General features: G+C 40.4%; 2 protein-coding genes across 2 annotated transcripts in view; both read right to left on the reverse strand.

Annotated features, from left to right (window-relative positions):
- Positions 1-6137, reverse strand: part of LOC132133438 (aquaporin-9-like) — a 41157-nt gene extending 35020 nt beyond the window's left edge. The window contains exons 1-2 of the mRNA XM_059546253.1: positions 6033-6137; positions 5376-5502 (exon numbers count right to left, since the gene is read on the reverse strand). Of these exons, the coding sequence (XP_059402236.1) occupies positions 5376-5502; positions 6033-6110 (205 nt within the window). The 5' untranslated portion in view covers positions 6111-6137. The remainder of the gene's footprint in view (positions 1-5375; positions 5503-6032) is intronic.
- A 3826-nt stretch (positions 6138-9963) lies between these two features.
- LOC132133380 (cingulin-like protein 1) overlaps positions 9964-27267 on the reverse strand; it is a 76396-nt gene continuing 59092 nt past the window's right edge. Inside the window, exons 17-18 of the mRNA XM_059546168.1 lie at positions 10541-10704; positions 9964-10360 (exon numbers count right to left, since the gene is read on the reverse strand). Coding sequence (XP_059402151.1) covers positions 10264-10360; positions 10541-10704 — 261 coding nt within the window. The 3' untranslated portion in view covers positions 9964-10263. The remainder of the gene's footprint in view (positions 10361-10540; positions 10705-27267) is intronic.

Consider the following 27267-nt stretch of genomic DNA (forward strand, 5'->3'; position numbering starts at 1 on the left):
CTGCGATCGACACAATAGATCATGACATACTCATAGATCGATTACAAAACTATACAGGTATTCAAGGGCAGGCTCTAAGATGGTTTAGATCCTACCTGTCCGATTGCTACCATTTGTTTATTTAAATGGGGAGTCACCTCATTTATCACCAGTAAAATATGGAGTGCCACAAGGATCCGTCCTAGGTCCCCTTCTATTTTCAATATACATGTCGCCCCTTGGTAATATTATTAGAAAATACGGGATTAGGTTCCACTGTTATGCTGATGATACTCAGCTATATATCTCAACGAGACCAGATTAAACTTCTAAATTATCTAAGATAACAGAGTGTGTTAAAAATGTAAAAGATTGGATGACCAATAATTTTCTCCTATTAAATTCAGGTAAGACAGAGATATTAATTATTGGACCAAAAAACAGTACACAGAATCTCGTAGATTACAGTTTGCAACTAGACGGATGTACTGTTACTTCCTCTACAGTCAGAAATCTGGGTGTTATATTGGACAGCAATTTGTCTTTTGAAAATCATATTTCCCATGTTACAAAAACTGCATTCTTCCATCTTAGAAACATTGCCAAGCTACAAAACATGTTGTCTGTTTCTGATGCAGAAAAGCTAGTTCATGCTAGTCTCTGCACTGGCTACCTATTAATTTCCGTATCAGTTACAAATTATTATTACTTATCTATAAGGCCCTAAATGGTTTAGCTCCTGCGTACCTAACTAGCCTTCTACCACGCTACAATCCATCACGCTCCCTAAAGTCACAAAACACTGGACTTTTGGTAGTTCCTAGGATAACAAAGTCCAATAAAGGAGGTAGAGCTTTCTCACATTTGGCTCCCAAACTCTGGAATAGCCTTCCTGATAATGTTCGGGGTTCAGACACACTCTCTCTGTTTAAATCTAGATTAAAAACGCATCTCTTTCGCCAAGCATTCAAATAATTAATCTCATAAATTGTTAGTGTAGTTGTATCTGATCAAATGCACATTGTTATTCTTTAGCTTGGGTTAAACTAATTAATTTTACTTTGTTGGAACAGCAGCTATGCTAATGATGTTAAGACCAAGATGGCGGCGCGAACACATCGCGAGGCTCAGCGTCTCTCCAGTTTTTGCAATTTTGCAGTATTATTCCTGCTCATCTCGGGTCTGTTCGTACTGAACAGCTTTGCTTTAACATCATACACCCGACAGGAGCTTTTGGATATTGGTGAGGACTTTTCCAACAGTTTTATCACCAATCTTTGACTCATCCCTGAGATCGCTAGAACACCCGAGGCTACGCACTCTACCCGGCCGGGCGGAAGTGCTCGCAGGCGGCGTCGAGATCGTAAAGAAAGGCGGGGGAAGCGCGGAGGTCTAAGAGTCAAGCTAAAGCTAACACCGCTCCGGCTCTCTTTACCCAGCATTTTCCTCGCTAATGTGCAGTCACTGGTGAACAAAATGGATGAGTTACGACTCCACATCACCCACAGTAAGAGACTTTTGGACTGCAATGTCATGGTTTTCACAGAAACATGGCTACACAGCGAGGTACCCAATAATCCTATTGAGCTAGCCGGACGCTACACGCTCCGGGCAGATAGAAGAGGTGGTGAATTGTGCATTTATGTCAACAAAGCTTGGTGTACGAACACTGTCATTGTTGGGAGATCCTGCTCAGCTAACCTAGAGTTTCTCATGGTTAAATGTAGACCTTTTTATCTGCCACAGGAGTTCACTTCCACCATAACAACCGCAGTCTATATTCCACCGGATGTTAATGCCAAGCTTGCTTTGAACGAACTTCATGCAGCCATTAGTAAACAACAGACTGCTCACCCGGAGGCTGCTTTTATTATCACAGGTGATTTCAATCACTGCAAATTAAAGACAGTGCTCCCCAAATTTCACCAGCATGTTTCCTGCCACACCAGAGGAGACAAAACTTTGGATCATGTTTACAAAAACATTAATGGAGCTTACATCGCGACCCCCCTCCCCCACCTCGGACAATCTGATCATCTTTCTTTGTTTCGCACCCCTAAGTATTCACCCCTCATCAACCGTGTGAAGCCATCAGTAAGGACCATCAAAGTGTGGCCAACTGGAGCACACTCTTTACTTCAGGACAGGTTTCAACACATTGACTGGAGTATGTTTGTTTCTCAGGCTGCCTGTGGCTCTCACACGGACATTGATATCTACACCTCCTCTGTACTGGATCACATCAACTCCACCATTGACAGTGTTACAACAGAAAAACAGATAACAACATACCCTAATCAGAAGCCATGGATGAACAAGCAGGTGCGACTTCTGCTGAAAGCCCGCAACACTGCCTTCAGGTCAGATGACGCTCAGGCCTGCAGTAAATCCAGAGCTAACCTGAAAAGGGGCATCAAAAAGGCCAAGTACTGCTACAAGCTGAAGGTAGAGGAACACTTTTACAACTCTGACCCCCGACGCATGTGGCAGGGCATCCAGATCATCAGTGACTACAAGTCAAGCAACTCTACTCCAACGGTCACGGACGTCTCCTTCCTTAACGAGCTAAATTACTTCTATGCTCGTTTCAACAGCGACAGCAAGGAGACAGCCACCAAAATTACACACTCAGCAGACCACCAACCTCTCAAACTCACCTCCACAGATGTCCACACTGCACTGAGCCAGATCAACACACGCAAGGCTGTTGGCCCTGATGGCATTCCTGGACGTGTGCTTAGGGCATGTGCAGAGCAGCTTGCAGGGGTCTTCACAGACATTTTCAACTTGTCCCTCACCCAAGCAACTGTGCCAACATGTTTTAAGTCCACATCCATTGTGCCAGTACCGAAACACTCCTCCCCAATGTGCCTGAATGACTATCGCCACGTAGCACTCACACCCATCATTATGAAGTGCTTCGAGCGACTGCTCCTAGCACACCTCAAAGACTGCCTCCCACCCACACTGGACCCACACCAATTTGCCTACTGTAGGAATAGGAGCACAGAGGATGCAGTATGCACAGTGCTGCACTCTGCACTCAAACACCTGGACCATAACAACACATATGTTAGGATGTTATTTGTTGACTTCAGTTCAGCATTTAACACTGTCATTCCCTCCAAGCTGACCACAAAACTTGGAGACCTGGACATTAACACCTCCCTCTGCAACTGGATTATGGACTTTCTGACCAACAGGCCTCAGCATGTTTGGTCAGGCCACACCCACTCCACCACCATCACACTTAACACTGGCGTACCACAGGGCTGTGTGTTGAGCCCATTCCTTTACTCCCTTTACACCCACGACTGCAAGCCTGTGCATGGATCCAACTCCATCATTAAGTTTGCAGACGACACCACGGTGATTGGCCTCGTCACAGACAACGATGAGACTGCCTACAGGGAAGAGGTACAGCACCTGGCCACATGGTGCGCTGACAATAACCTGCTCCTTAACACCAATAAGACTAAGGAGCTCATTGTGGACTTCAGGAAGAAGAAAGGAAGCACGCAGGACCCCATCCACATTAACGGGATGTTTGTTGAACGTGTCTCCAGCTTCAAGTTCCTGGGAACCACCATCTCAGAGGAACTGTCCTGGACCACAAACACCTCCAGTCTGGTCAAGAAGGCTCACCAGCGCCTTTTCTTCCTCAGGACACTGAAGAAGAACCAGCTATCTTCATCCATCCTGGTGAACTTTTACCGGTGTGCGATCGAGAGCATCCTGACCAGTTGCATCACAGTCTGGTATGGGAACTGCTCAGTGGCTGACCGCAAGGCACTGCAGAGGGTGGTGAAAACTGCCCAACGCATCACAGGGACACCACTTCCTGCTCTTGAGGACATCCAGAGGAAACGCTGTCTACGACGAGCTCGCAGCATTCTCAAGGACTCCTCTCACCCTGACCATGGACTGTTTAACCTCCTGCCCTCCGGGAGGCACTTCAGGAGCCTCCGGACAAGGACCACAAGACTCAGGAACAGCTTTTTCCCTACAGCTGTCACCTTGCTGAACTCTGCCCTCTGACACCCCTCAACACCCTCCACACCACACACACAGACTCCTCCCCCTCTTCAACACTACATCTGACTGATTTATTTATTTATTTACAACAAGCAAAAAAAAAAAAAACAGTAACTTGTTATTACTTGCACTACTGTCTGTTCATCCAGGAACACTGAATAATTTGCCATTTGCACACTGAAATATTTTCTATGCACTTTACTGTCCATTGCAATAGTGTAATTATGTTCATAGTTCTGCCTATAGTGTACATACACTTTTACATAATCCATCTGTATAGTATGTTCATAGCACACCTATCCAGACCGTTCTCATCCCAAGGCGTCATGTACTGACCCTTTTGACATTTCGTCAACATCCTACGCACATGGCACCCTCTAGCGTCAATATTAGAAGCAGATAAAAATGGGCCAGAAGGTGCCTCCTAGCGGTCTAACCCTAACCCTAACCCTAACCTTAACCTTAACCTGTGTCTCATATTGACGCTAGAGGGTGCCATATGCGTAGGATGTTGACAAAATGTCAAGAGGGTCAGTATATGACGCCTTGGGATGAGAATGCGTTACACCTATCTGTATATCATGCTTATAGTATTTAAAATCTGTAAATTATGCTCATAATACTTATCTGTATAGTTATTGTACATATTGTAGACATTGTATATTCTGTACTTACTGATTATTGCACTTCTGGTTAGATGATAACTGCATTTCATTGCCTTGTACCTTACATGTGCAGTGACAATAAAGTTGAATCTAATCTAATCTAATGTCTCTATTTGTTTCTCTGTTTCTGCTGGGATCTTCATCCCGTGGTAACTAGGATTTACACAAGCTCCAGTCTGGATCCAGAATGCCATATGTCCATAAACTGACAGTCACCACTGATAAGCTACTACTTAATATTGTAGAAACTTAATTTTCTGTAAAGCTGCTTTGCAATGATTTGTATCATGAAAAGCGCAATACAAATAAACTTGAATTGAAAATGTAATTGACACACACAAACTAAACACACTGCACATACACACTACACACACACAGATCAATGGATCTGTCCAGATGCTCCAGGCTCTATATGACCTCAGAAAGCAGGCGAGAGCAGTGTTTGAGCAAACCAATGTCATTCAGGGATATCGATTGGTGAGGAAACATCTCAGACCATCTGAAAGAAGAAGAGGGTTTCATCTAGAAACTCACAGTGAACCAAAGCACCGCAAACTCCAAGGAACCACTGTGGATTGGGTTTATTGATCGGTTCTGGGAAGGGCAGTGATCAGACGCGTGTGGATCCAGCTCACGTGTGAGCGTTGCTGAGCTTCTCTGTGTGTGATGCTTATATAATATGAGTGTGTGTTTTACCCGACACGCCGCCGGCCACATAGACTCCCATCATGAGTCCGGTGCTGAAGCCGATGTGGACGGTCAGCGGTTCACCAAGAGTGTTTCTGCTCAACACCGTCTGAGCCACCGACCCACAGCCAAACAACTGACACACACACACACACACACACAAAACATAGCAATGAGCAATCACTGACAGATCAACAGAATAACACAGAAAATAAATCATTATATATATGTTTACAGTAAAACCAAACATGAACTATATTTGTATATGCAGAGTCAATGTAGAATAAAGCAGAGTTTGTGATGAAGGTAAGCATAAAACCAAGCAAAGAAAATATAAGGAATAAATTAGATAGAATATGTTCTCTTCGTGAGCTGTGTTAGAAACTCTTCAGGTTTGAAAACAACCAATTCCCATTTTAAAACAAGAATGAATACCTGCCAATGAAGAAATCAACTTCATTCACACAGAAACAAGTTTTTGTTCCCTGCTGACAGATATTTGTTCCTGTTTTGATCATAAATTCATTTTGTTCAGTTTCTCAGAAACAAGAATTTAATCTTGAAACTAAGTAAATGTATCTTGATTTAAGGACATTTAGAAAAATCTGAGGAACAGTGAATAACGCTGCTGTCTAAGCCGACTGCGATAAGGATGCAGAAACTCACCACCAGCACAAAGGTCCCGAGGAACTCGGCCAGGAACTCTTTGAAGATGCCGTGTTTGATGGTGCAGTGATGCTTCATGATGCTGTGTGAGTGAGTGAGTGTGTGTGTCTGATGGGACTGAACACACGCTGGACGCTCCACTGCATTAAAGCCTCTGAAGGGACGTCCCAACACATCCCATCGATCCACCTCATTATGGACGAATGTGAGCTCAATAACACACACACACATCAGCTGAAACATTTTGCTGTAGGACTATTTTCTTTTTACTCCAATAACCTTTGTTTTATTTACTACTTTGCAAATCCTTTTTACAGTGTACTGTACATCTGAATATGTTGGAGTTTGTTTTTGGATGAGCAAGGAGCATGTTTCTTGAAACCCTCCTGAACAACATGTGCTGATGTACAAACCCGATTCCAAAAAAAGTTGGGACACTGTACAAATTGTGAGTAAAAAAGGAATGGAAAAATGCACAAATCTCATAAACTTATATTTTATTCACAATAGAATGTAGATAACATATCAAATATTGAAAGTGAGACATTTTGAAATGTCATGCCAAATATTGGCTCATTTTGGATTTCATGAGAGCTACACATTACAAAAAAGTTGGGACAGGTAGAAATAAGAGGCCGGAAAAGTTAAAGGAACAGTTGGAGGACCAATTTGCAACTTATTAGGTCAATTGGGAACATGATTGGGTATAAAAAGAGCCTCTCAGACTGGCAGTGTCTCTCAGAAGTCAAGATGGGCAGAGGATCACCAATTCCCCCAATACTGCGGTTTCTCAGAGAAAAACTGCAAAGAGTTTGAAGTTATCATCATCTACAGTGCATAATATCATCCAAAAATTCATAGAATCTGGAACAATCTCTGTGTGTAAGGGTCAAGGCTGGAAAACCACACTGGATGCCCGTGATCTTCAGCTCTTAGACGCACTGCATCACATACAGGAATGCTACTGTAATGGAAATCACAACATGGGCTCAGGAATACTTCCAGAAAACATTGTCGGTGAACACAATCCACCGTGTCATTCGCCGTTTCTGGCTAAAACTCTATAGATCAAAAAAGAAGCCATATCTAAACATGATCCAGAAGCGCAGGTGTTTTCTCTTGGCCAAGGCTCATTTAAAATGGACTGTGGCAAAGTGGAAAACTGTTCTGTGTTCAGACCAATCAAAATTTGAAGTTCTTTTTGGAAAACTGGGACACCATGTCATCCGGACTAAAGAGGACAAGGACAACCCAAGTTGTTATCAGCGCTCAGTTCAGAAGCCTGCATCTCTGATGGTATGGGGTTGCATGAGTGTGTGTGGCATGGACAGCTTACACATCTGGAAAGGCTCCATCAATGCTGAAAGATATATCCAAGTTCTAGAACAACATATGCTCCCATCCAGATGTCTCTCTTTCAGGGAAGACCTTGCATTTTCCATCATGACAATGCCAGACCACATACTGCATCAATTACAACATCATGGCTGCGTAGAAGAAGGATCCGGTACTGAAATGACCAGTCTGCAGTCCAGATCTTTCTCCCATAGAAAACATTTGGTGCATCATAAAGAGGAAGATGCAACAAAGAAGACCTAAGACAGTTGAGCAACTAGAAGCCTGTATTAGACAAGAATGGGACAGCATTCCTATTCCTAAACTTGAGCAACTTGTCTCCTCAGTCCCCAGACGTTTGCAGACTGTTATAAAAAGAAGAGGGGATGCCACACAGTGGGAAACATGGCCTTGTCCCAACTTTTTTGAGATGTATTGATGCCATGAAATTTAAAATCAACTTATTTTTTTCTTAAAATTATACATTTTCTCAGTTTAAACATTTTATATGTCATCTATGTTGTATTCTTAATAAAATATAGAAATTTGAAACTTCCACATCATTGCATTCTGTTTTTATTCACAATTTGTACAGTGTCCCAACTTTTTTGGAATCGGGTTTGTACAGGGTCTTTGATATTTTTTTAGGCTTTCTGACCCCAAGACTAATCTCTGCAATTCTTCAGGAGTCTTTAGCCACTCAAGCTCTCCTCCTGACCGTGCATTAGGACGATATAGACACACGTCCACTTCAGGACAGATTTATAGCATCTTCAATTGATTGGAATCTCTTAGTTATTGTCCTGATGGTGGAAATGGGGATTTTCAATGCTTTAGCTCTTCTCTTACAGCCACTTTCTGTTTTGTTAAGCTCAACAATCTTGTTCTGCATATCAGAACTATATTCTTTGGTTTTATTCCTTGTAATGTATGATTAAGGGAATTTGGCCTTTGTGTTCCTCATATTACAGTTTTTTACGATTGCTTAGACACAATTTTAAAAACCAGGCTCATTTTTTCAGAACACTACACACAATTAACATCCACACACACAATTATCAGAACATCTCAGATATTTTGCAAAATGAAGCACTACATTCAAAATTTTACAATAATTTAACAAAACTCATATGGCACACACATGGTTCATACAGTTGGATTCAGTCTAAAACACAGACACTGCTGGACACAATCTTAAACACTGTTAACATTTCTATTTTTGATGCAGTTTTTTTTAGATATTGTTAAAGTACATGAATATATTGATCAAACACAACACATGAGACAAGAACTGCTCATTCATGACAATATTTATTTCACACCACATTGTAAAATCTTTCAGTACATCATTGCAATTAGGCTGCATTTTGCACTGCAAATAAGAATGTATTCCAAAAACAATAAACAGTAGTACATAAACTTTTGTGGAGATGAGTAAACAACACCTTAGCATCATTTCTTCATATAGCTGATTTTAGTGTGCAAGCAATCTTAAAAAACTGTATTAATCCTGTGGAACATGAAGTCATGTCTGGACAATTTCATGCTCCTAGTCACCCTGGTGTGCTAAAATAAAGATAGGGTTTGCCAAAACCTAACCTCACTAATGTTTTTCTCGATAAGAATTTAAATTATTTAGATGCAGAACATCTTTACTTTTCAGACACGCATTTGAAGTTCATCCCTGCGCCAGGTGTGAGTCAAAAGCTGCTGTGCTCATAGCTCGTGCTCTTCAGGTGCACACACAGATGCGGCGCACACTGTAGTATCATTTCATATCAAAGTGTGAAAGGAATGACAAGCATGCAATGTGCAATGTGGTAGTTATGTCATCAGTTAATTCATAAAGTTTCCAAAAAGGCTATTACAGCTGCCTAAAACTGTGCATGTATGTAAGTATTTGTAGGAGCCAGATTTAAGAGCATGTCTCTGAAATGTAGTGGTTTTCAGATCTGTCCTGGAGCAGCAGCACGGTCTCCCTCGTCTAAAACTGATTCAGCTCTTTATAGAGACTTATGGTCTTCAATTCTCATTTAAATTAGATAAGTTTGATAACTTAATTCAGTTTCTGTATATTCCCTACTTGCTGAAAGGCATGTGTACTGTAGCTCAACATTACATTTATGAGTTCACATAAATTAGAAGTTATTTTAAGTAGTCTAATAAATGTTCAGATTGATAGCTCTCAATTATACTGTAATGTTGAACAGCTAGTCAATGGTTAAATATTAGGGAGGAAAAAATGATTTCATCGAGACATCAGTAGTACTGGTATCTGTGGAGCACACTGGCCTTCAGTCATAAAAAAGATGCCATTAAACAAATATTAAAAATAAAATGTCTATGTTGTTTATACAGTAATATATGTAAAAGTATTTTTCAAAAACTTTAATGTGGGATTAATCGTGATTAATTTCAGAAAAAATGTGCGATTAATAAGTAATTTTTTTTAATTGATTGACAGCACTAATATATATATATATATATATTGTATTTTTTTATGCATGTCAAGAGTATCATATAGTCACTGTACATGTACACTGTAGAGTTTTGATATCTGGATTTAAATCTGCGTCACTCACACGAGCAGCACACGCTCAAACCGCAGCTGAAACATTACGTCAGCTTCATTAAAACATACAAACACAAAATGTATTTTTCACAGTAACTTCTGATCAAATAGACATGAATGACTTGATAAGGAATAATCTGAGTTGAATGTGACAGAATTCATGTTACAGGTGTTTATATCAGAGCGACCGTTCAGTCATGTGATCAGCAGCTTCATAATCCATCACTGCTCATGTAATCAACCTCGTTTTGAGTGACAGCTCGTTTTACCGTAGTAACATTAGTAAATAAAGATGATTAATTACTTGAGTTACATGTTCAGCAGTTATTTTGCATCTAGTGTCACGTCAGTCTCATCTTCATCATCATCCTCATCATCTTCATCAGCTGGAGTCTGTGCTTTATTGGGTTTCGTGTTGCGCCTGCAGACGTTCAGAAGGGTCAGAGATCAGTGTGTGTGTGATTGTGTGCGTGTGTGATTGTGTGCGTGTGTGTGTGTGTGTGTGTGTGCATGTGTGTGTGTGTGTGTCACCTGATGTGGTTGTGGAGGCCGCAGACGGGTCAGAGATCAGTGTGTGTGTGTGTGTGTGTGTGTGTGTCACCTGATGTGGTTGCGGAGGCCACAGATCTCCATCTTCAGCTGATCGTTGAGCTCCTGCTGCTCCTCCACGTCTCTCTGCAGCTTCTTCCTGCTGTTCTCCAGTCTCTCGATCTCCTCCTCGGCTTCATCCAGCTGACGCTTCAGGGTTTTCAGACGCAGAGCCAGCTGCAGACACACGGGACGAGTGTGAGTCATGTGTGAACTAGTGGTCGACCGATATAGCCAAGGCCGATATTTGGCATTTTTCAAATATCGGCATCAGCCGTTAAGTTTTTCTGCTTGGCCGATGTGTTCGAGGCGGGACTTTTATTTTGACAGCATGCCTGACATTTATTTTGACGGTGATGAGAGCGCCAGCACCTGAGCACACACAGTGCTCACAGACTCTCTCTCTTGTTCGTCGTCGTCATTAACAGTTCTGTCTAATATGGATAGAAGTCTGTCTAATAATCAGATACAACAGTTAAACAAAGGAATTAATGTATACAGAAAGTATTATAAGGACTGCTTTTATATTTGGCCTATTAGTAATAGAAAGGCAAACATTATAATACGTTCTCGTTTGCCATCAGCATTAAGCAAATACACATTTATATAATTCAAACAAATCTTTGAATGACTAATAAACAGTGTTGGGAGTAACACATTACAAAAGTAATGCATTACAGTAACATACAGTCTTGGCCAAAAATATCGGCACCCTTGGTAAATATGTTCAAAGAAGGCTGTGAAAATTCATCTGCGTTGTTAATCCTTTTGATATTTAATTAAAAAATATCATTATTAAATAAATGTTTTTCTCAAATACTCATTGGACACAATTATTGGCACCCCAAGAAATTAGTAGTATATTAGAAGTATATTTCCATTCATATTCACAATTTTGAGCTCTCCAGCATTATTATAAACATGAAATTATCCAGCCATGGCTTCCTGTTTCACAGAAATATAAAGAGGAGGGAAAACAAAGCCCAGATTCCCTAAATCATCCATCACAATGAGAAAAACCAAAGAATATATTTCTAATGTGCAGCAAAAGATAATAGAGCTTCACAAATTGGTGAAGTGTGTCACAGCCAGCTCGTTCTCAACCATAACATAAAATAGGAGCACTTGTTCAGATCGATTGACTTGCAAGATTCTTTATTCAAGTATCAAAATAATACAATATCAAAATAATGTAACATAATATCTAGGGTTTAACCTGTTAGCCAGCACCCCCCATTATGGGACTCACAGCTGAAAGTGCTCTACCTAACTTATATCCTGTTGGTGTCTTTGGAAAGAAGACCCTTCCTTTGGGCTTTACTTTTTATCAACCAGATTTGATAATGCTCAAAAATATTAAAAGTTATAGACACTGAAGTGCCTTGAATTTTTTTTTTTACCACACTGAAATATTTTTTTTTTATTAGATATAAAAATAAATGAAATTAGTCCTGGAGCAATCTAGAAAAGTAATGGGTTGAACGCCACATGTCTCATGAGTTTCTATTTCAAATCTGAATAAGACATCATGAAAAATGAGGCTCCTGCAAATATTTTTATGAGACTATGTATACACCCCCCACCCCCCAAATATAAGAAAATATATTTCCCATTAAAGCTGCAAGCAGCGATGAACGGGCCCTCGCACCCGGGCTCACCGGCAGCGAGTGGCTTTAGTAAATAGGTGAACGGTGAGAAGTATGCATTTAAACTCATAAATATAAGTGGAATATATCAAAGTTTCTTCCATATATGTGCCAATCTTTCTGCTGCCAGCAGGTGACAGGTGGAATATTGGCCTTCAGATGTGTTCAGGCCAGGACTCTTATCGAACATCCAGAGTCTGGGGAAGATTGAACATTTTATGCCTGAGTTACAACAACTTCTCTTGCTGTGGCGAGACATAAAATTTTGTCATGGCGCCATGGACACGCCCTTTAACAAAAACTGAAGATCTCCACAATTTAACATTGCACAGGCCTTTAGATTAGACTGACCACAAAAAAATACATTAATGTCAAAAGATTTCTAGGAGTAGTTTGTTGCAGCGTAAAACATGTCACTTCCTGTTGCCAGCAGGTGGCGCTATGACTATAACTGAATATGGGCATGTAGATCTGTTAAGGGCAGAAGTCTTATCTAACATGTGAAGTTTGGGGCAGATTGGACATTGTATGTCTGAGTTACAGCAACTTCCTTTTTCATGGCGAAACATTGAAATTTGTCAGGCCGCCATGGACACGCCCTTTAACGAAACCTAAAGTCCTTCGCAATTTAACATCGCAAAGGCCTTTAGATTAGGCATACCAACTTTGGTGTTGATCTGAAAGAATCTCTAGGAGGAGTTCGTTAAAATACAATGCATGGAAATGACAAAAATGACACAAAATTTGCTCATAAAATTAAAAATAACCGACTTTCTGTTGGGTTTCGGATTTCGTACTAAGAGACTTTTTTGTAGGTATTGGTGTGTTACATGTGTGTACCGATTTTTGTATATATACGTGAAACGGAGCTCGAGGCGCGCTATGTTGAAAGTGTATAGGTGGCGCTATTGAGCCATTTTGCCACACCCGATGGAATATTGGCCTACAGATGTGTTCAGGCCAGGACCCTTATCACACATGTGAAGTTTGGGGAAGATCAGACATTTTATGCCTGAGTTATAACATCTTTTATTCCCATGGCGAGACATCGAACTTCGTCACGGCGCCATGGACACGCCTTTTAACGAAAACTCAAGATCTTCACAACTTAACATCGCACAGGCCTTTAGATTAGACTGACCACAAAAAAGACATTGATGTCATAAAATTTCTAGGAGTAGTTAGTCGCAGTGTAAAATATGTAACTTCATGTTGCCAATAGGTGGCGCTATGACTATAACTGAATATGGGCATGTCAATCTGTTCAGGTTCGGAGTCTCATCAAACATGTGAAGTTTGGGGCAGATTGGACATTGTATGTCTGAGTTATAGCAACTTCATTTTTCATGGCGAATCATTGAAATTCGCCAGGCCGCCACGGACACGCCCTTCAACGAAAACTCAAGATCTTCGCAATACAACATCGCAAAGGCCTTTAGATTAAGCATACCAAATTTGGTGTTGATTTGAAGAAATCTCTAGGAGTTCGTTAAAATACAACACATGGAAATGACCAAAATGACACAAAATTTGCTCGTAATATTAAAAATAACCGACTTCCTGTTGGGTTTAGAATTTTGCTCCAAAAGTCTTTTTTGTAGGTATTGGTGTGTTACATATGTGTGCCAATTTTGGTGCATGTACGTGAAACATAGCTGGAAGGCTGTTGATTTTCTTAGTATAGGTGGCGCTGTCGAGCCATTTTGCCACACCCTCTTCTGAATCCTATATCAGACAAAAATTTTCACCAGGTTTGACGCGTGTGCAAGGTTTCATGACTTTTTTAGCATGTTTAAGCCCTCAAAAATGCGATTCATTCGGGAGAATAATAATAATAATAATAATAATAATAATTAAAGCTGCAAGCAGCGATGAACGGGCCCTCGCACCCGGGCTCACCGCCAGCGAGTTGATTTAGTAAAAAGATGAACGGTGAGAAATATGCATTTCATGTCATAAACATAATTGCAATATGTCAAAGTCATGAATATGTGCCAATCTTCATGTTTCCAGCAGGTGGCGCTATCATTATAATGGAATATTGGCCTTCAGATGTGTTCAGGCCAGGACTCTTATCAATCATGTGAAGTTTGGGGAAGATTGAACATTTTATGCCTGAGTTACAACAACTTCTCTTGCTGTGGCGAGACATCAAATTTTGTCACAGCGCCATGGACACGCCCTTTAACAAAATCTAAAGATCTCCACAATTTAACATTGCACAGGCCTTTAGATTAGACTGACCAAAATAAAATGTTGATGTCATTAAATTTCTAGGAGTAGTTTGTTACAACGTAAAACATGTCACTTCCTGTTGCCAGCAGGAGGCGCTATGGCTATAACTGAATATTGGCATTTAGATCTGTTCAGGTCAAAAGTCTTATCCAGCAAGTGAAGTTTGGGGCAGATTGGACATTGTATGTCTGAGTTACAGCAACTTCCTTTTTCATGGCGAAACATCGAAATTTGTCAGGCCGCCATGGACACGCCCTTTAATGAAACCTCAAGATCTTCGCAATTTAACATCACAAAGGCCTTTAGATTTAACTGACCAAGTTTGGTGTTGATCTGAATAAATCTCTAGGAGGAGTTCGTTAAAGTACAACCCCTGAAAATGGCAAAAACAACGCCAATTTTGCAGAGAAAATTCTAAATAACTGACTTCCTGTTGGGATTCGGATTTCGTACCAGGAGACTTTTTTGTAGGTATTGGTGTGTTACATGTGTGTACCGATTTTTGTACATGTACGTGAAACATAGCTTGAGGCGCACTCCGTTGAAAGTGTATATGCACTCAGTTGAAAGTGTATAGGTGGCGCTATCGAGCCATTTTGCCACACCCGATGGAATATTGGCCTTCAGATCTGTTCAGGCCAGGACTTTTATCAAACATGTGAAGTTTGGGGAAGATCGGACATTTTATGCCTGAGTTATAGCATCTTTTATTCCCATGGCGAGACTTTGAATTTTGTCACGGCGCCATGGACACGCCTTTTAACGAAAACTCAAGATCTTCACAACTTAACATCGCACAGGCCTTTAGATTAGATTGACCACAAAAAAGACATTGATGTCATAAAATTTCTAGGAGTAGTTAGTCGCAGTGTAAAATATTTCTATTCCTGTTGCCAATAGGTGGCGCTATGACTATAACTGAATATGGGCATGTCAATCTGTTCAGGTTCGGAGTCTCATCAAACATGTGAAGTTTGGGGCAGATTGGACATTGTATGTCTGAGTTATAGCAACTTCATTTTTCATGGCGAATCATCGAAATTCGCCAGGCCGCCACGGACACGCCCTTTAATGAAAACTCAAAATCTTCGCAATTTAACATCGCAAAGGCCTTTAGATTAGGCATACCAACTTTGGTGTTGATCTGAATTAATCTCTAGGAGGAGTTCGTTAAAATTCAACGCATGGAAATGACAAAAATGACACAAAATTTGCTCATAAAATTAAAAATAACCGACTTCCTGTTGGGTTTCGGATTTTGCTCCAAGAGACTTTTTTGTAGGTATTGGAGAGATACATGTGTATACCAATTTTCATACATGTACGTGAAACGTAGCTCGAGGCGCACACCGTTGAACGTGTATAGGTGGCGCTGTCGAGCCATTTTGCCACACCCACTTCTGAAACCCATAGCAGACGTAAATTTTCGCCAGTTCTGAGGTGTGTGCAAAGTTTCATGACTTTTCGAGCATGTTTAGGCTCTCAAAAATGCGATTCATCTTAGAGAAGAATAATAATAATAATAATAATAATAATAATAATTAAAGCTGCAAGCAGCGATGAACGGGCCCTCGCACCCGGGCTCACCGGCAGCGAGTGGCTTTAGTAAATAGGTGAACGGTGAGAAATATGCGTTTAAACTCATAAATATAAGTAGAATATATCAATGTTTATTCCATATATGTGCAAATCTTCCTGTTGCCAGCAGGTGGCGCTATCATTATAATGGAATATTGGCCTTCAGATGTGTTCAGGGCTGCACTCTTATCGAACATGTGAAGTTTGGGGAAGATCAAACATTTTATGCCTGAGTTACAACAACTTCTCTTGCTGTGGCGAGACATCAAATTTTGTCATTTTTGCCATGGACACGCTCTTTAACAAAAACTCAAGATTGCCACAATTTAACAGTACACAGGCCTTTAGATTAGACTGACCACAAAAATACATTAATGTCAAAAAATCTCTAGGAGTAGTTTGTCTCAGCGTAAAATATGTCACTTCCTGTTGCCAGCAGGTGGCGCTATGAATATAATTGAATATGGGCATGTAGATCTGTTAAGGGCAGAAGTCTTATCTAACATTCAAAGTTTGGGGCAGATTGGACATTGTATGTCTGAGTTACAGCAACTTCCTTTTTCATGGCGAAACATCGAAATTTGTCAGGCCGCCATGGACACGCCTTTTAACGAAACCTCAAGTCCTTCGCAATTTAACATCGCAAAGGCCTTTAGATTTAACTGACCAAGTTTGGTGTTCATCTGAATAAATCTCTAGGAGGAGTTTGTTAAAGTACAACCCCTGAAAATGGCAAAAACAACACCAATTTTGCAGGGAAAATTCAAAATAATCGACTTCCTGTTGGGATTAGGATTTCGTACCAAAATACTTTTTTGTAGGTATTGGTGTGTTACATGTGTGTACCAATTTTTGTACATGTACGTGAAACATAGATCGAGGCACAGTCCGTTGAAAGTGTATAGGTGACGCTATCGAGCCATTTTGCCACACCCGATGGAATATTGGCCTTCAGATGTGTTCAGGCCAGGACTTTTATCAAACATGTAAAGTTTGGGGAAGATCGGACATTTTATGCCTGAGTTATAACATCTTTTATTCCCATGGCGAGACTTTGAATTTTGTCACGGCACCATGGACACGCCCCTTAACGAAAACTCAAGATCTTCACAACTTAACATCGCACAGGCCTTTAGATTAGACTGACCACAAAAAAGACATTGATGTCATAAAATTTCTAGGAGTAGTTAGTCGCAGTGTAAAATATGTCACTTCCTGTTGCCAATAGGTGGAGCTATGACTATAACTGAATATGGGCATTTCAATCTGTTCAGGTTCGGAGTCTCATCAAACATGTGAAGTTTGGGGCAGATTGGACATTGTATGTCTGAGTTATAGCAACTTCATTTTTCATGGCGAATCATCGAAATTCGCCAGGCCGCCACGGACACGCCCTTTAACGAAAACTCAAAATCTTCGCAATTTAACATCGCAAAGGCCTTTAGATTAGGCATACCAACTTTGGTGTTGATCTGAATTAATCTCTAGGAGGAGTTCGTTAAAATACAACGCATGGAAATGACAAAAATGACACAAAATTTGCTCATAAAATTAAAAATAACCGACTTCCTGTTGGGTTTCGGATTTTGCTCCAAGAGACTTTTTTGTAGGTATTGGAGAGATACATGTATATACCAATTTTCATACATGTACGTGAAACGTAGCTCGAGGCGCACACCGTTGAACATGTATAGGTGGCGCTGTCGAGCCATTTTGCCACACCCACTTCTGAAACCCATAGCAGACGTAAATTTTCGCCAGTTCTGAGGTGTGTGCAAAGTTTCATGACTTTTCGAGCATGTTTAGGCTCTCAAAAATGCGATTCATCTTAGAGAAGAATAATAATAATAATAATAATAATAATAATAATTAAAGCTGCAAGCAGCGATGAACGGGCCCTCGCACCCGGGCTCACCGGCAGCGAGTGGCTTTAGTAAATAGGTGAACGGTGAGAAATATGCGTTTAAACTCATAAATATAAGTAGAATATATCAATGTTTATTCCATATATGTGCCAATCTTCCTGTTGCCAGCAGGTGGCGCCATCATTATAATGGAATATTGGCCTTCAGATGTGTTCAGGGCTGCACTCTTATCGAACATGTGAAGTTTGGGGAAGATCAAACATTTTATGCCTGAGTTACAACAACTTCTCTTGCTGTGGCGAGACATCAAATTTTGTCATTTTTGCCATGGACACGCTCTTTAACAAAAACTCAAGATTGCCACAATTTAACATTACACAGGCCTTTAGATTAGACTGACCACAAAAATACATTAATGTCAAAAATTTTCTAGGAGTAGTTTGTCTCAGCGTAAAATATGTCACTTCCTGTTGCCAGCAGGTGGCGCTATGACTATAATTGAATATGGGCATGTAGATCTGTTAAGGGCAGAAGTCTTATCTAACATGCGATGTTTGGGGCAGATTGACATTGTATGTCTGAGTTACAGCAACTTCCTTTTTCATGGCGAAACATCGAAATTTGTCAGGCCACCATGGACACTCCCTCTAACGAAATCTCAAGATCTTCCCAATTTAACTTCGCAAAGGCCTTTAGATTTAACTGACCAAGTTTGATGTTGATCTGAATAAATCTCTAGGAGGAGTTCGTTAAAGTACAACCCCTGAAAATGCCAAAAACAACACCAATTTTGCAGTGAACATTCTAAATAACTGACTTCCTGTTTGGATTCTGATTTCGTACCAAGAGACTTTTTCGTAGATATTGGTGTGTTACATGTGTGTACCGATTTTTGTACATGTACGTGAAACATAGCTTGAGGCGCACTCCGTTGAAAGTGTATATGCACTCAGTTGAAAGTGTATAGGTGGCGCTATCGAGCCATTTTACCACACCCGATGGAATATTGGCCGACAGATGTGTTCAGGCCAAGACTCTTATCACACATGTGAAGTTTGGGGAAGATCGGACATTTTATGCCTGAGTTATAACATCTTTTATTCCCATGGCGAGACATCGAACTTCGTCACGGTGCCATGGACACGCCCCTTAACGAAAACTCAAGATCTTCACAACTTAACATCGCACAGGCCTTTAGATTAGACTGACCACAAAAATAACATCGATGTCATAAAATTTCTAGGAGTAGTTAGTCGCAGTGTAAAATATGTCACTTCCTGTTGCCAATAGGTGGCGCTATGACTATAACTGAATATGGGCATGTCAATCTGTTCAGGTTCGGAGTCTCATCAAGCATGTGAAGTTTGGGGCAGATTGGACATTGTATGTCTGAGTTATAGCAACTTCATTTTTCATGGCGAATCATCGAAATTCGCCAGGCCGCCACGGACACGCCCTTTAACGAAAACTCAAAATCTTCGCAATTTAACATCGCAAAGGCCTTTAGATTAGGCATACCAACTTTGGTGTTGATCTGAATTAATCTCTAGGAGGAGTTCGTTAAAATACAACGCATGAAAATGACAAAAATGACACAAAATTTGCTCATAAAATTAAAAATAACCGACTTCCTGTTGGGTTTCGGATTTTGCTCCAAGAGACTTTTTTGTAGGTATTGGAGAGATACATGTGTATACCAATTTTCATACATGTACGTGAAACGTAGCTCGAGGCGCACACCGTTGAACGTGTATAGGTGGCGCTGTCGAGCCATTTTGCCACACCCACTTCTGAAACCCATAGCAGACGTAAATTTTCGCCAGTTCTGAGGTGTGTGCAAAGTTTCATGACTTTTCGAGCATGTTTAGGCTCTCAAAAATGCGATTCATCTTAGAGAAGAATAATAATAATAATAATAATAATAATAATAATTAAAGCTGCAAGCAGCGATGAACGGGCCCTCGCACCCGGGCTCACCGGCAGCGAGTGGCTTTAGTAAATAGGTGAACGGTGAGAAATATGCGTTTAAACTCATAAATATAAGTAGAATATATCAATGTTTATTCCATATATGTGCCAGTCTTCCTGTTGCCAGCAGGTGGCGCCATCATTATAATGGAATATTGGCCTTCAGATGTGTTCAGGGCTGCACTCTTATCGAACATGTGAAGTTTGGGGAAGATCAAACATTTTATGCCTGAGTTACAACAACTTCTCTTGCTGTGGCGAGACATCAAATTTTGTCATTTTTGCCATGGACACGCTCTTTAACAAAAACTCAAGATTGCCACAATTTAACATTACACAGGCCTTTAGATTAGACTGACCACAAAAATACATTAATGTCAAAAATTTTCTAGGAGTAGTTTGTCTCAGCGTAAAATATGTCACTTCCTGTTGCCAGCAGGTGGCGCTATGACTATAATTGAATATGGGCATGTAGATCTGTTAAGGGCAGAAGTCTTATCTAACATGCGATGTTTGGGGCAGATTGACATTGTATGTCTGAGTTACAGCAACTTCCTTTTTCATGGCGAAACATCGAAATTTGTCAGGCCACCATGGACACTCCCTCTAACGAAATCTCAAGATCTTCCCAATTTAACTTCGCAAAGGCCTTTAGATTTAACTGACCAAGTTTGATGTTGATCTGAATAAATCTCTAGGAGGAGTTCGTTAAAGTACAACCCCTGAAAATGCCAAAAACAACACCAATTTTGCAGTGAACATTCTAAATAACTGACTTCCTGTTTGGATTCTGATTTCGTACCAAGAGACTTTTTCGTAGATATTGGTGTGTTACATGTGTGTACCGATTTTTGTACATGTACGTGAAACATAGCTTGAGGCGCACTCCGTTGAAAGTGTATATGCACTCAGTTGAAAGTGTATAGGTGGCGCTATCGAGCCATTTTACCACACCCGATGGAATATTGGCCGACAGATGTGTTCAGGCCAAGACTCTTATCACACATGTGAAGTTTGGGGAAGATCGGACATTTTATGCCTGAGTTATAACATCTTTTATTCCCATGGCGAGACATCGAACTTCGTCACGGTGCCATGGACACGCCCCTTAACGAAAACTCAAGATCTTCACAACTTAACATCGCACAGGCCTTTAGATTAGACTGACCACAAAAATAACATCGATGTCATAAAATTTCTAGGAGTAGTTAGTCGCAGTGTAAAATATGTCACTTCCTGTTGCCAATAGGTGGCGCTATGACTATAACTGAATATGGGCATGTCAATCTGTTCAGGTTCGGAGTCTCATCAAGCATGTGAAGTTTGGGGCAGATTGGACATTGTATGTCTGAGTTATAGCAACTTCATTTTTCATGGCGAATCATCGAAATTCGCCAGGCCGCCACGGACACGCCCTTTAACGAAAACTCAAAATCTTCGCAATTTAACATCGCAAAGGCCTTTAGATTAGGCATACCAACTTTGGTGTTGATCTGAATTAATCTCTAGGAGGAGTTCGTTAAAATACAACGCATGAAAATGACAAAAATGACACAAAATTTGCTCATAAAATTAAAAATAACCGACTTCCTGTTGGGTTTCGGATTTTGCTCCAAGAGACTTTTTTGTAGGTATTGGAGAGATACATGTGTATACCAATTTTCATACATGTACGTGAAACGTAGCTCGAGGCGCACACCGTTGAACGTGTATAGGTGGCGCTGTCGAGCCATTTTGCCACACCCACTTCTGAAACCCATAGCAGACGTAAATTTTCGCCAGTTCTGAGGTGTGTGCAAAGTTTCATGACTTTTCGAGCATGTTTAGGCTCTCAAAAATGCGATTCATCTTAGAGAAGAATAATAATAATAATAATAATAATAATAATAATTAAAGCTGCAAGCAGCGATGAACGGGCCCTCGCACCCGGGCTCACCGGCAGCGAGTGGCTTTAGTAAATAGGTGAACGGTGAGAAATATGCGTTTAAACTCATAAATATAAGTAGAATATATCAATGTTTATTCCATATATGTGCCAGTCTTCCTGTTGCCAGCAGGTGGCGCCATCATTATAATGGAATATTGGCCTTCAGATGTGTTCAGGGCTGCACTCTTATCGAACATGTGAAGTTTGGGGAAGATCAAACATTTTATGCCTGAGTTACAACAACTTCTCTTGCTGTGGCGAGACATCAAATTTTGTCATTTTTGCCATGGACACGCTCTTTAACAAAAACTCAAGATTGCCACAATTTAACATTACACAGGCCTTTAGATTAGACTGACCACAAAAATACATTAATGTCAAAAATTTTCTAGGAGTAGTTTGTCTCAGCGTAAAATATGTCACTTCCTGTTGCCAGCAGGTGGCGCTATGACTATAATTGAATATGGGCATGTAGATCTGTTAAGGGCAGAAGTCTTATCTAACATGCGATGTTTGGGGCAGATTGACATTGTATGTCTGAGTTACAGCAACTTCCTTTTTCATGGCGAAACATCGAAATTTGTCAGGCCACCATGGACACTCCCTCTAACGAAATCTCAAGATCTTCCCAATTTAACTTCGCAAAGGCCTTTAGATTTAACTGACCAAGTTTGATGTTGATCTGAATAAATCTCTAGGAGGAGTTCGTTAAAGTACAACCCCTGAAAATGCCAAAAACAACACCAATTTTGCAGTGAACATTCTAAATAACTGACTTCCTGTTTGGATTCTGATTTCGTACCAAGAGACTTTTTCGTAGATATTGGTGTGTTACATGTGTGTACCGATTTTTGTACATGTACGTGAAACATAGCTTGAGGCGCACTCCGTTGAAAGTGTATATGCACTCAGTTGAAAGTGTATAGGTGGCGCTATCGAGCCATTTTACCACACCCGATGGAATATTGGCCGACAGATGTGTTCAGGCCAAGACTCTTATCACACATGTGAAGTTTGGGGAAGATCGGACATTTTATGCCTGAGTTATAACATCTTTTATTCCCATGGCGAGACATCGAACTTCGTCACGGTGCCATGGACACGCCCCTTAACGAAAACTCAAGATCTTCACAACTTAACATCGCACAGGCCTTTAGATTAGACTGACCACAAAAATAACATCGATGTCATAAAATTTCTAGGAGTAGTTAGTCGCAGTGTAAAATATGTCACTTCCTGTTGCCAATAGGTGGCGCTATGACTATAACTGAATATGGGCATGTCAATCTGTTCAGGTTCGGAGTCTCATCAAGCATGTGAAGTTTGGGGCAGATTGGACATTGTATGTCTGAGTTATAGCAACTTCATTTTTCATGGCGAATCATCGAAATTCGCCAGGCCGCCACGGACACGCCCTTTAACGAAAACTCAAAATCTTCGCAATTTAACATCGCAAAGGCCTTTAGATTAGGCATACCAACTTTGGTGTTGATCTGAATTAATCTCTAGGAGGAGTTCGTTAAAATACAACGCATGAAAATGACAAAAATGACACAAAATTTGCTCATAAAATTAAAAATAACCGACTTCCTGTTGGGTTTCGGATTTTGCTCCAAGAGACTTTTTTGTAGGTATTGGAGAGATACATGTGTATACCAATTTTCATACATGTACGTGAAACGTAGCTCGAGGCGCACACCGTTGAACGTGTATAGGTGGCGCTGTCGAGCCATTTTGCCACACCCACTTCTGAAACCCATAGCAGACGTAAATTTTCGCCAGTTCTGAGGTGTGTGCAAAGTTTCATGACTTTTCGAGCATGTTTAGGCTCTCAAAAATGCGATTCATCTTAGAGAAGAATAATAATAATAATAATAATAATAATAATAATTAAAGCTGCAAGCAGCGATGAACGGGCCCTCGCACCCGGGCTCACCGGCAGCGAGTGGCTTTAGTAAATAGGTGAACGGTGAGAAATATGCGTTTAAACTCATAAATATAAGTAGAATATATCAATGTTTATTCCATATATGTGCCAGTCTTCCTGTTGCCAGCAGGTGGCGCCATCATTATAATGGAATATTGGCCTTCAGATGTGTTCAGGGCTGCACTCTTATCGAACATGTGAAGTTTGGGGAAGATCAAACATTTTATGCCTGAGTTACAACAACTTCTCTTGCTGTGGCGAGACATCAAATTTTGTCATTTTTGCCATGGACAAGCTCTTTAACAAAAACTCAAGATTGCCACAATTTAACATTACACAGGCCTTTAGATTAGACTGACCACAAAAATACATTAATGTCAAAAATTTTCTAGGAGTAGTTTGTCTCAGCGTAAAATATGTCACTTCCTGTTGCCAGCAGGTGGCGCTATGACTATAATTGAATATGGGCATGTAGATCTGTTAAGGGCAGAAGTCTTATCTAACATGCGATGTTTGGGGCAGATTGACATTGTATGTCTGAGTTACAGCAACTTCCTTTTTCATGGCGAAACATCGAAATTTGTCAGGCCACCATGGACACTCCCTCTAACGAAATCTCAAGATCTTCCCAATTTAACTTCGCAAAGGCCTTTAGATTTAACTGACCAAGTTTGATGTTGATCTGAATAAATCTCTAGGAGGAGTTCGTTAAAGTACAACCCCTGAAAATGCCAAAAACAACACCAATTTTGCAGTGAACATTCTAAATAACTGACTTCCTGTTTGGATTCTGATTTCGTACCAAGAGACTTTTTCGTAGATATTGGTGTGTTACATGTGTGTACCGATTTTTGTACATGTACGTGAAACATAGCTTGAGGCGCACTCCGTTGAAAGTGTATATGCACTCAGTTGAAAGTGTATAGGTGGCGCTATCGAGCCATTTTACCACACCCGATGGAATATTGGCCGACAGATGTGTTCAGGCCAAGACTCTTATCACACATGTGAAGTTTGGGGAAGATCGGACATTTTATGCCTGAGTTATAACATCTTTTATTCCCATGGCGAGACATCGAACTTCGTCACGGTGCCATGGACACGCCCCTTAACGAAAACTCAAGATCTTCACAACTTAACATCGCACAGGCCTTTAGATTAGACTGACCACAAAAATAACATCGATGTCATAAAATTTCTAGGAGTAGTTAGCCGCAGTGTAAAATATGTCACTTCCTGTTGCCAATAGGTGGCGCTATGACTATAACTGAATATGGGCATGTCAATCTGTTCAGGTTCGGAGTCTCATCAAGCATGTGAAGTTTGGGGCAGATTGGACATTGTATGTCTGAGTTATAGCAACTTCATTTTTCATGGCGAATCATCGAAATTCGCCAGGCCGCCACGGACACGCCCTTTAACGAAAACTCAAAATCTTCGCAATTTAACATCGCAAAGGCCTTTAGATTAGGCATACCAACTTTGGTGTTGATCTGAATTAATCTCTAGGAGGAGTTCGTTAAAATACAACGCATGAAAATGACAAAAATGACACAAAATTTGCTCATAAAATTAAAAATAACCGACTTCCTGTTGGGTTTCGGATTTTGCTCCAAGAGACTTTTTTGTAGGTATTGGAGAGATACATGTGTATACCAATTTTCATACATGTACGTGAAACGTAGCTCGAGGCGCACACCGTTGAACGTGTATAGGTGGCGCTGTCGAGCCATTTTGCCACACCCACTTTTGAAACCCATATCAGACGTAAATTTTCGCCAGTTCTGAGGTGTGTGCAAAGTTTCATGACTTTTCGAGCATGTTTAGGCTCTCAAAAACGCGATTCATCTTAGAGAATAATAATAATAATAATAATAATAATAATAATAATAATAATAATAATAATAATAATAAACTGAGCAATTCCAAGAGGGTCCTCACACCATCGTTGCTCGGGCCCTAATAATAAACAAAGCAGATACAAGAGGGTCCTCGCACCTCGGTGCTCGGGCCCTAATAATAATAATAATAATAATAATAAACGGAGCAATTCCAAGAGGGTCCTCACACCATCGGTGCTCGGGCCCTAATCAACGGAGCAATTCCAAGAGGGTCCTCACACCATCGGTGCTCGGGCCCTAATAATAATAATAATAATAATAAACGGAGCAATTCCAAGAGGGTCCTCACACCATCGGTGCTCGGGCCCTAATAATAATAAACAAAGCAGATACAAGAGGGTCCTCGCACCTCGGTGCTTGGGCCCTAATAATAAACAAAGCAGATACAAGAGGGTCCTCGCACCTCGGTGCTCGGGCCCTAATAATAATAAACGGAGCAATTCCAAGAGGGTCCTCACACCATCGGTGCTCAGGCCCTAATAATAATAATAATAATAATAATAAACAAAGCAGATACAAGAGGGTCCTCGCACCTCGGTGCTCGGGCCATAAATATAATTGAAGGCTTCTACAAACTATTTAGTCAGTAAACATACCACTGCATAGTTTTTTTCAATTATAGAAACACTAGACAGAAACTTAGACATCATATAAGTGATTTATTTGAGCACTAGAAAAATACAAAAAGAATAATTTGAGTAAGAAAAATAAGAATAACAAGAAAAATAAAAAAAGATTTAACTTTGTTTGCCAATTACAGAAAATCCTGAGATTGCTAGAAATGCAGCATTTACAATGAATTACGATGCAAATAAGTGCTGATGTGCTGATGGCGACTTATACAGATGGTAATAACACAAATGTGCAATAAACTAAATAATCCACTCTTTCTATTCATATAGACGTGTTCACTTTGATAGCCGTGATCATACAGTAATAGCGAGCTGATTTGGGCTGATTTGCACTCAAACAGATGGTAATTGTGCAGATACATTCACATTCAACATAAAACACTCTCACATATATAAAAACTGTTGAAAAAGAAAAGAAAAAAAGAAAAAGGGGATCGCTATAAGTTCCGCCTCCATCAGCTGACCGGTGCGTCAGAGCGCATCACGAGGGAGTGCCAAAATTCAAATATTCTATCTTTCGTCTATCTTTCATTCATTCTTTTTTCCGGTGGATTGTCTCATTCTGTTTGTGATACTGTACGTTGAAAAACCATGCTGTTTTTTTACTACCAAGACGCAGTTTTCGACCGGGAGTTATTCCATAATGGACGCAAAGAGTTCTGTCGCTGAAGAACTGAAACGTAAACAAAGGAATTATGATCTAATTATGACTAAACGTGCTCCATGAGATGTCGTTCAGTGGACACTTACCTTTCTAACTTACCCGGGATTTACAGCTGTGGATGTGTTTATGACTCGTTATTACGACGGATCTGGTATGTACTGCGTTTTCATTGCTCATGTTTTTATGTGTACTGCTTAAACAAATGTAGCAAATACAGTCTTTATAAGCTTTCCATTGAAAAACAGCGATCTATCGTCGATGCTTGAGGCTTAGATCTTTATAATGATACATAGTTTGTCAAGATTAAATTTGTCCTGTTTCATTTAATCTATTCATAAACACTGACACGTGCAAGTTGAGGGGCGTTCAGGACGAGGGCGTCGGGGTGCAGGCTAAG

Source organism: Carassius carassius, chromosome 50 (assembly GCF_963082965.1).
Source record: "Carassius carassius chromosome 50, fCarCar2.1, whole genome shotgun sequence".
Taxonomy (NCBI): domain Eukaryota; kingdom Metazoa; phylum Chordata; class Actinopteri; order Cypriniformes; family Cyprinidae; genus Carassius; species Carassius carassius.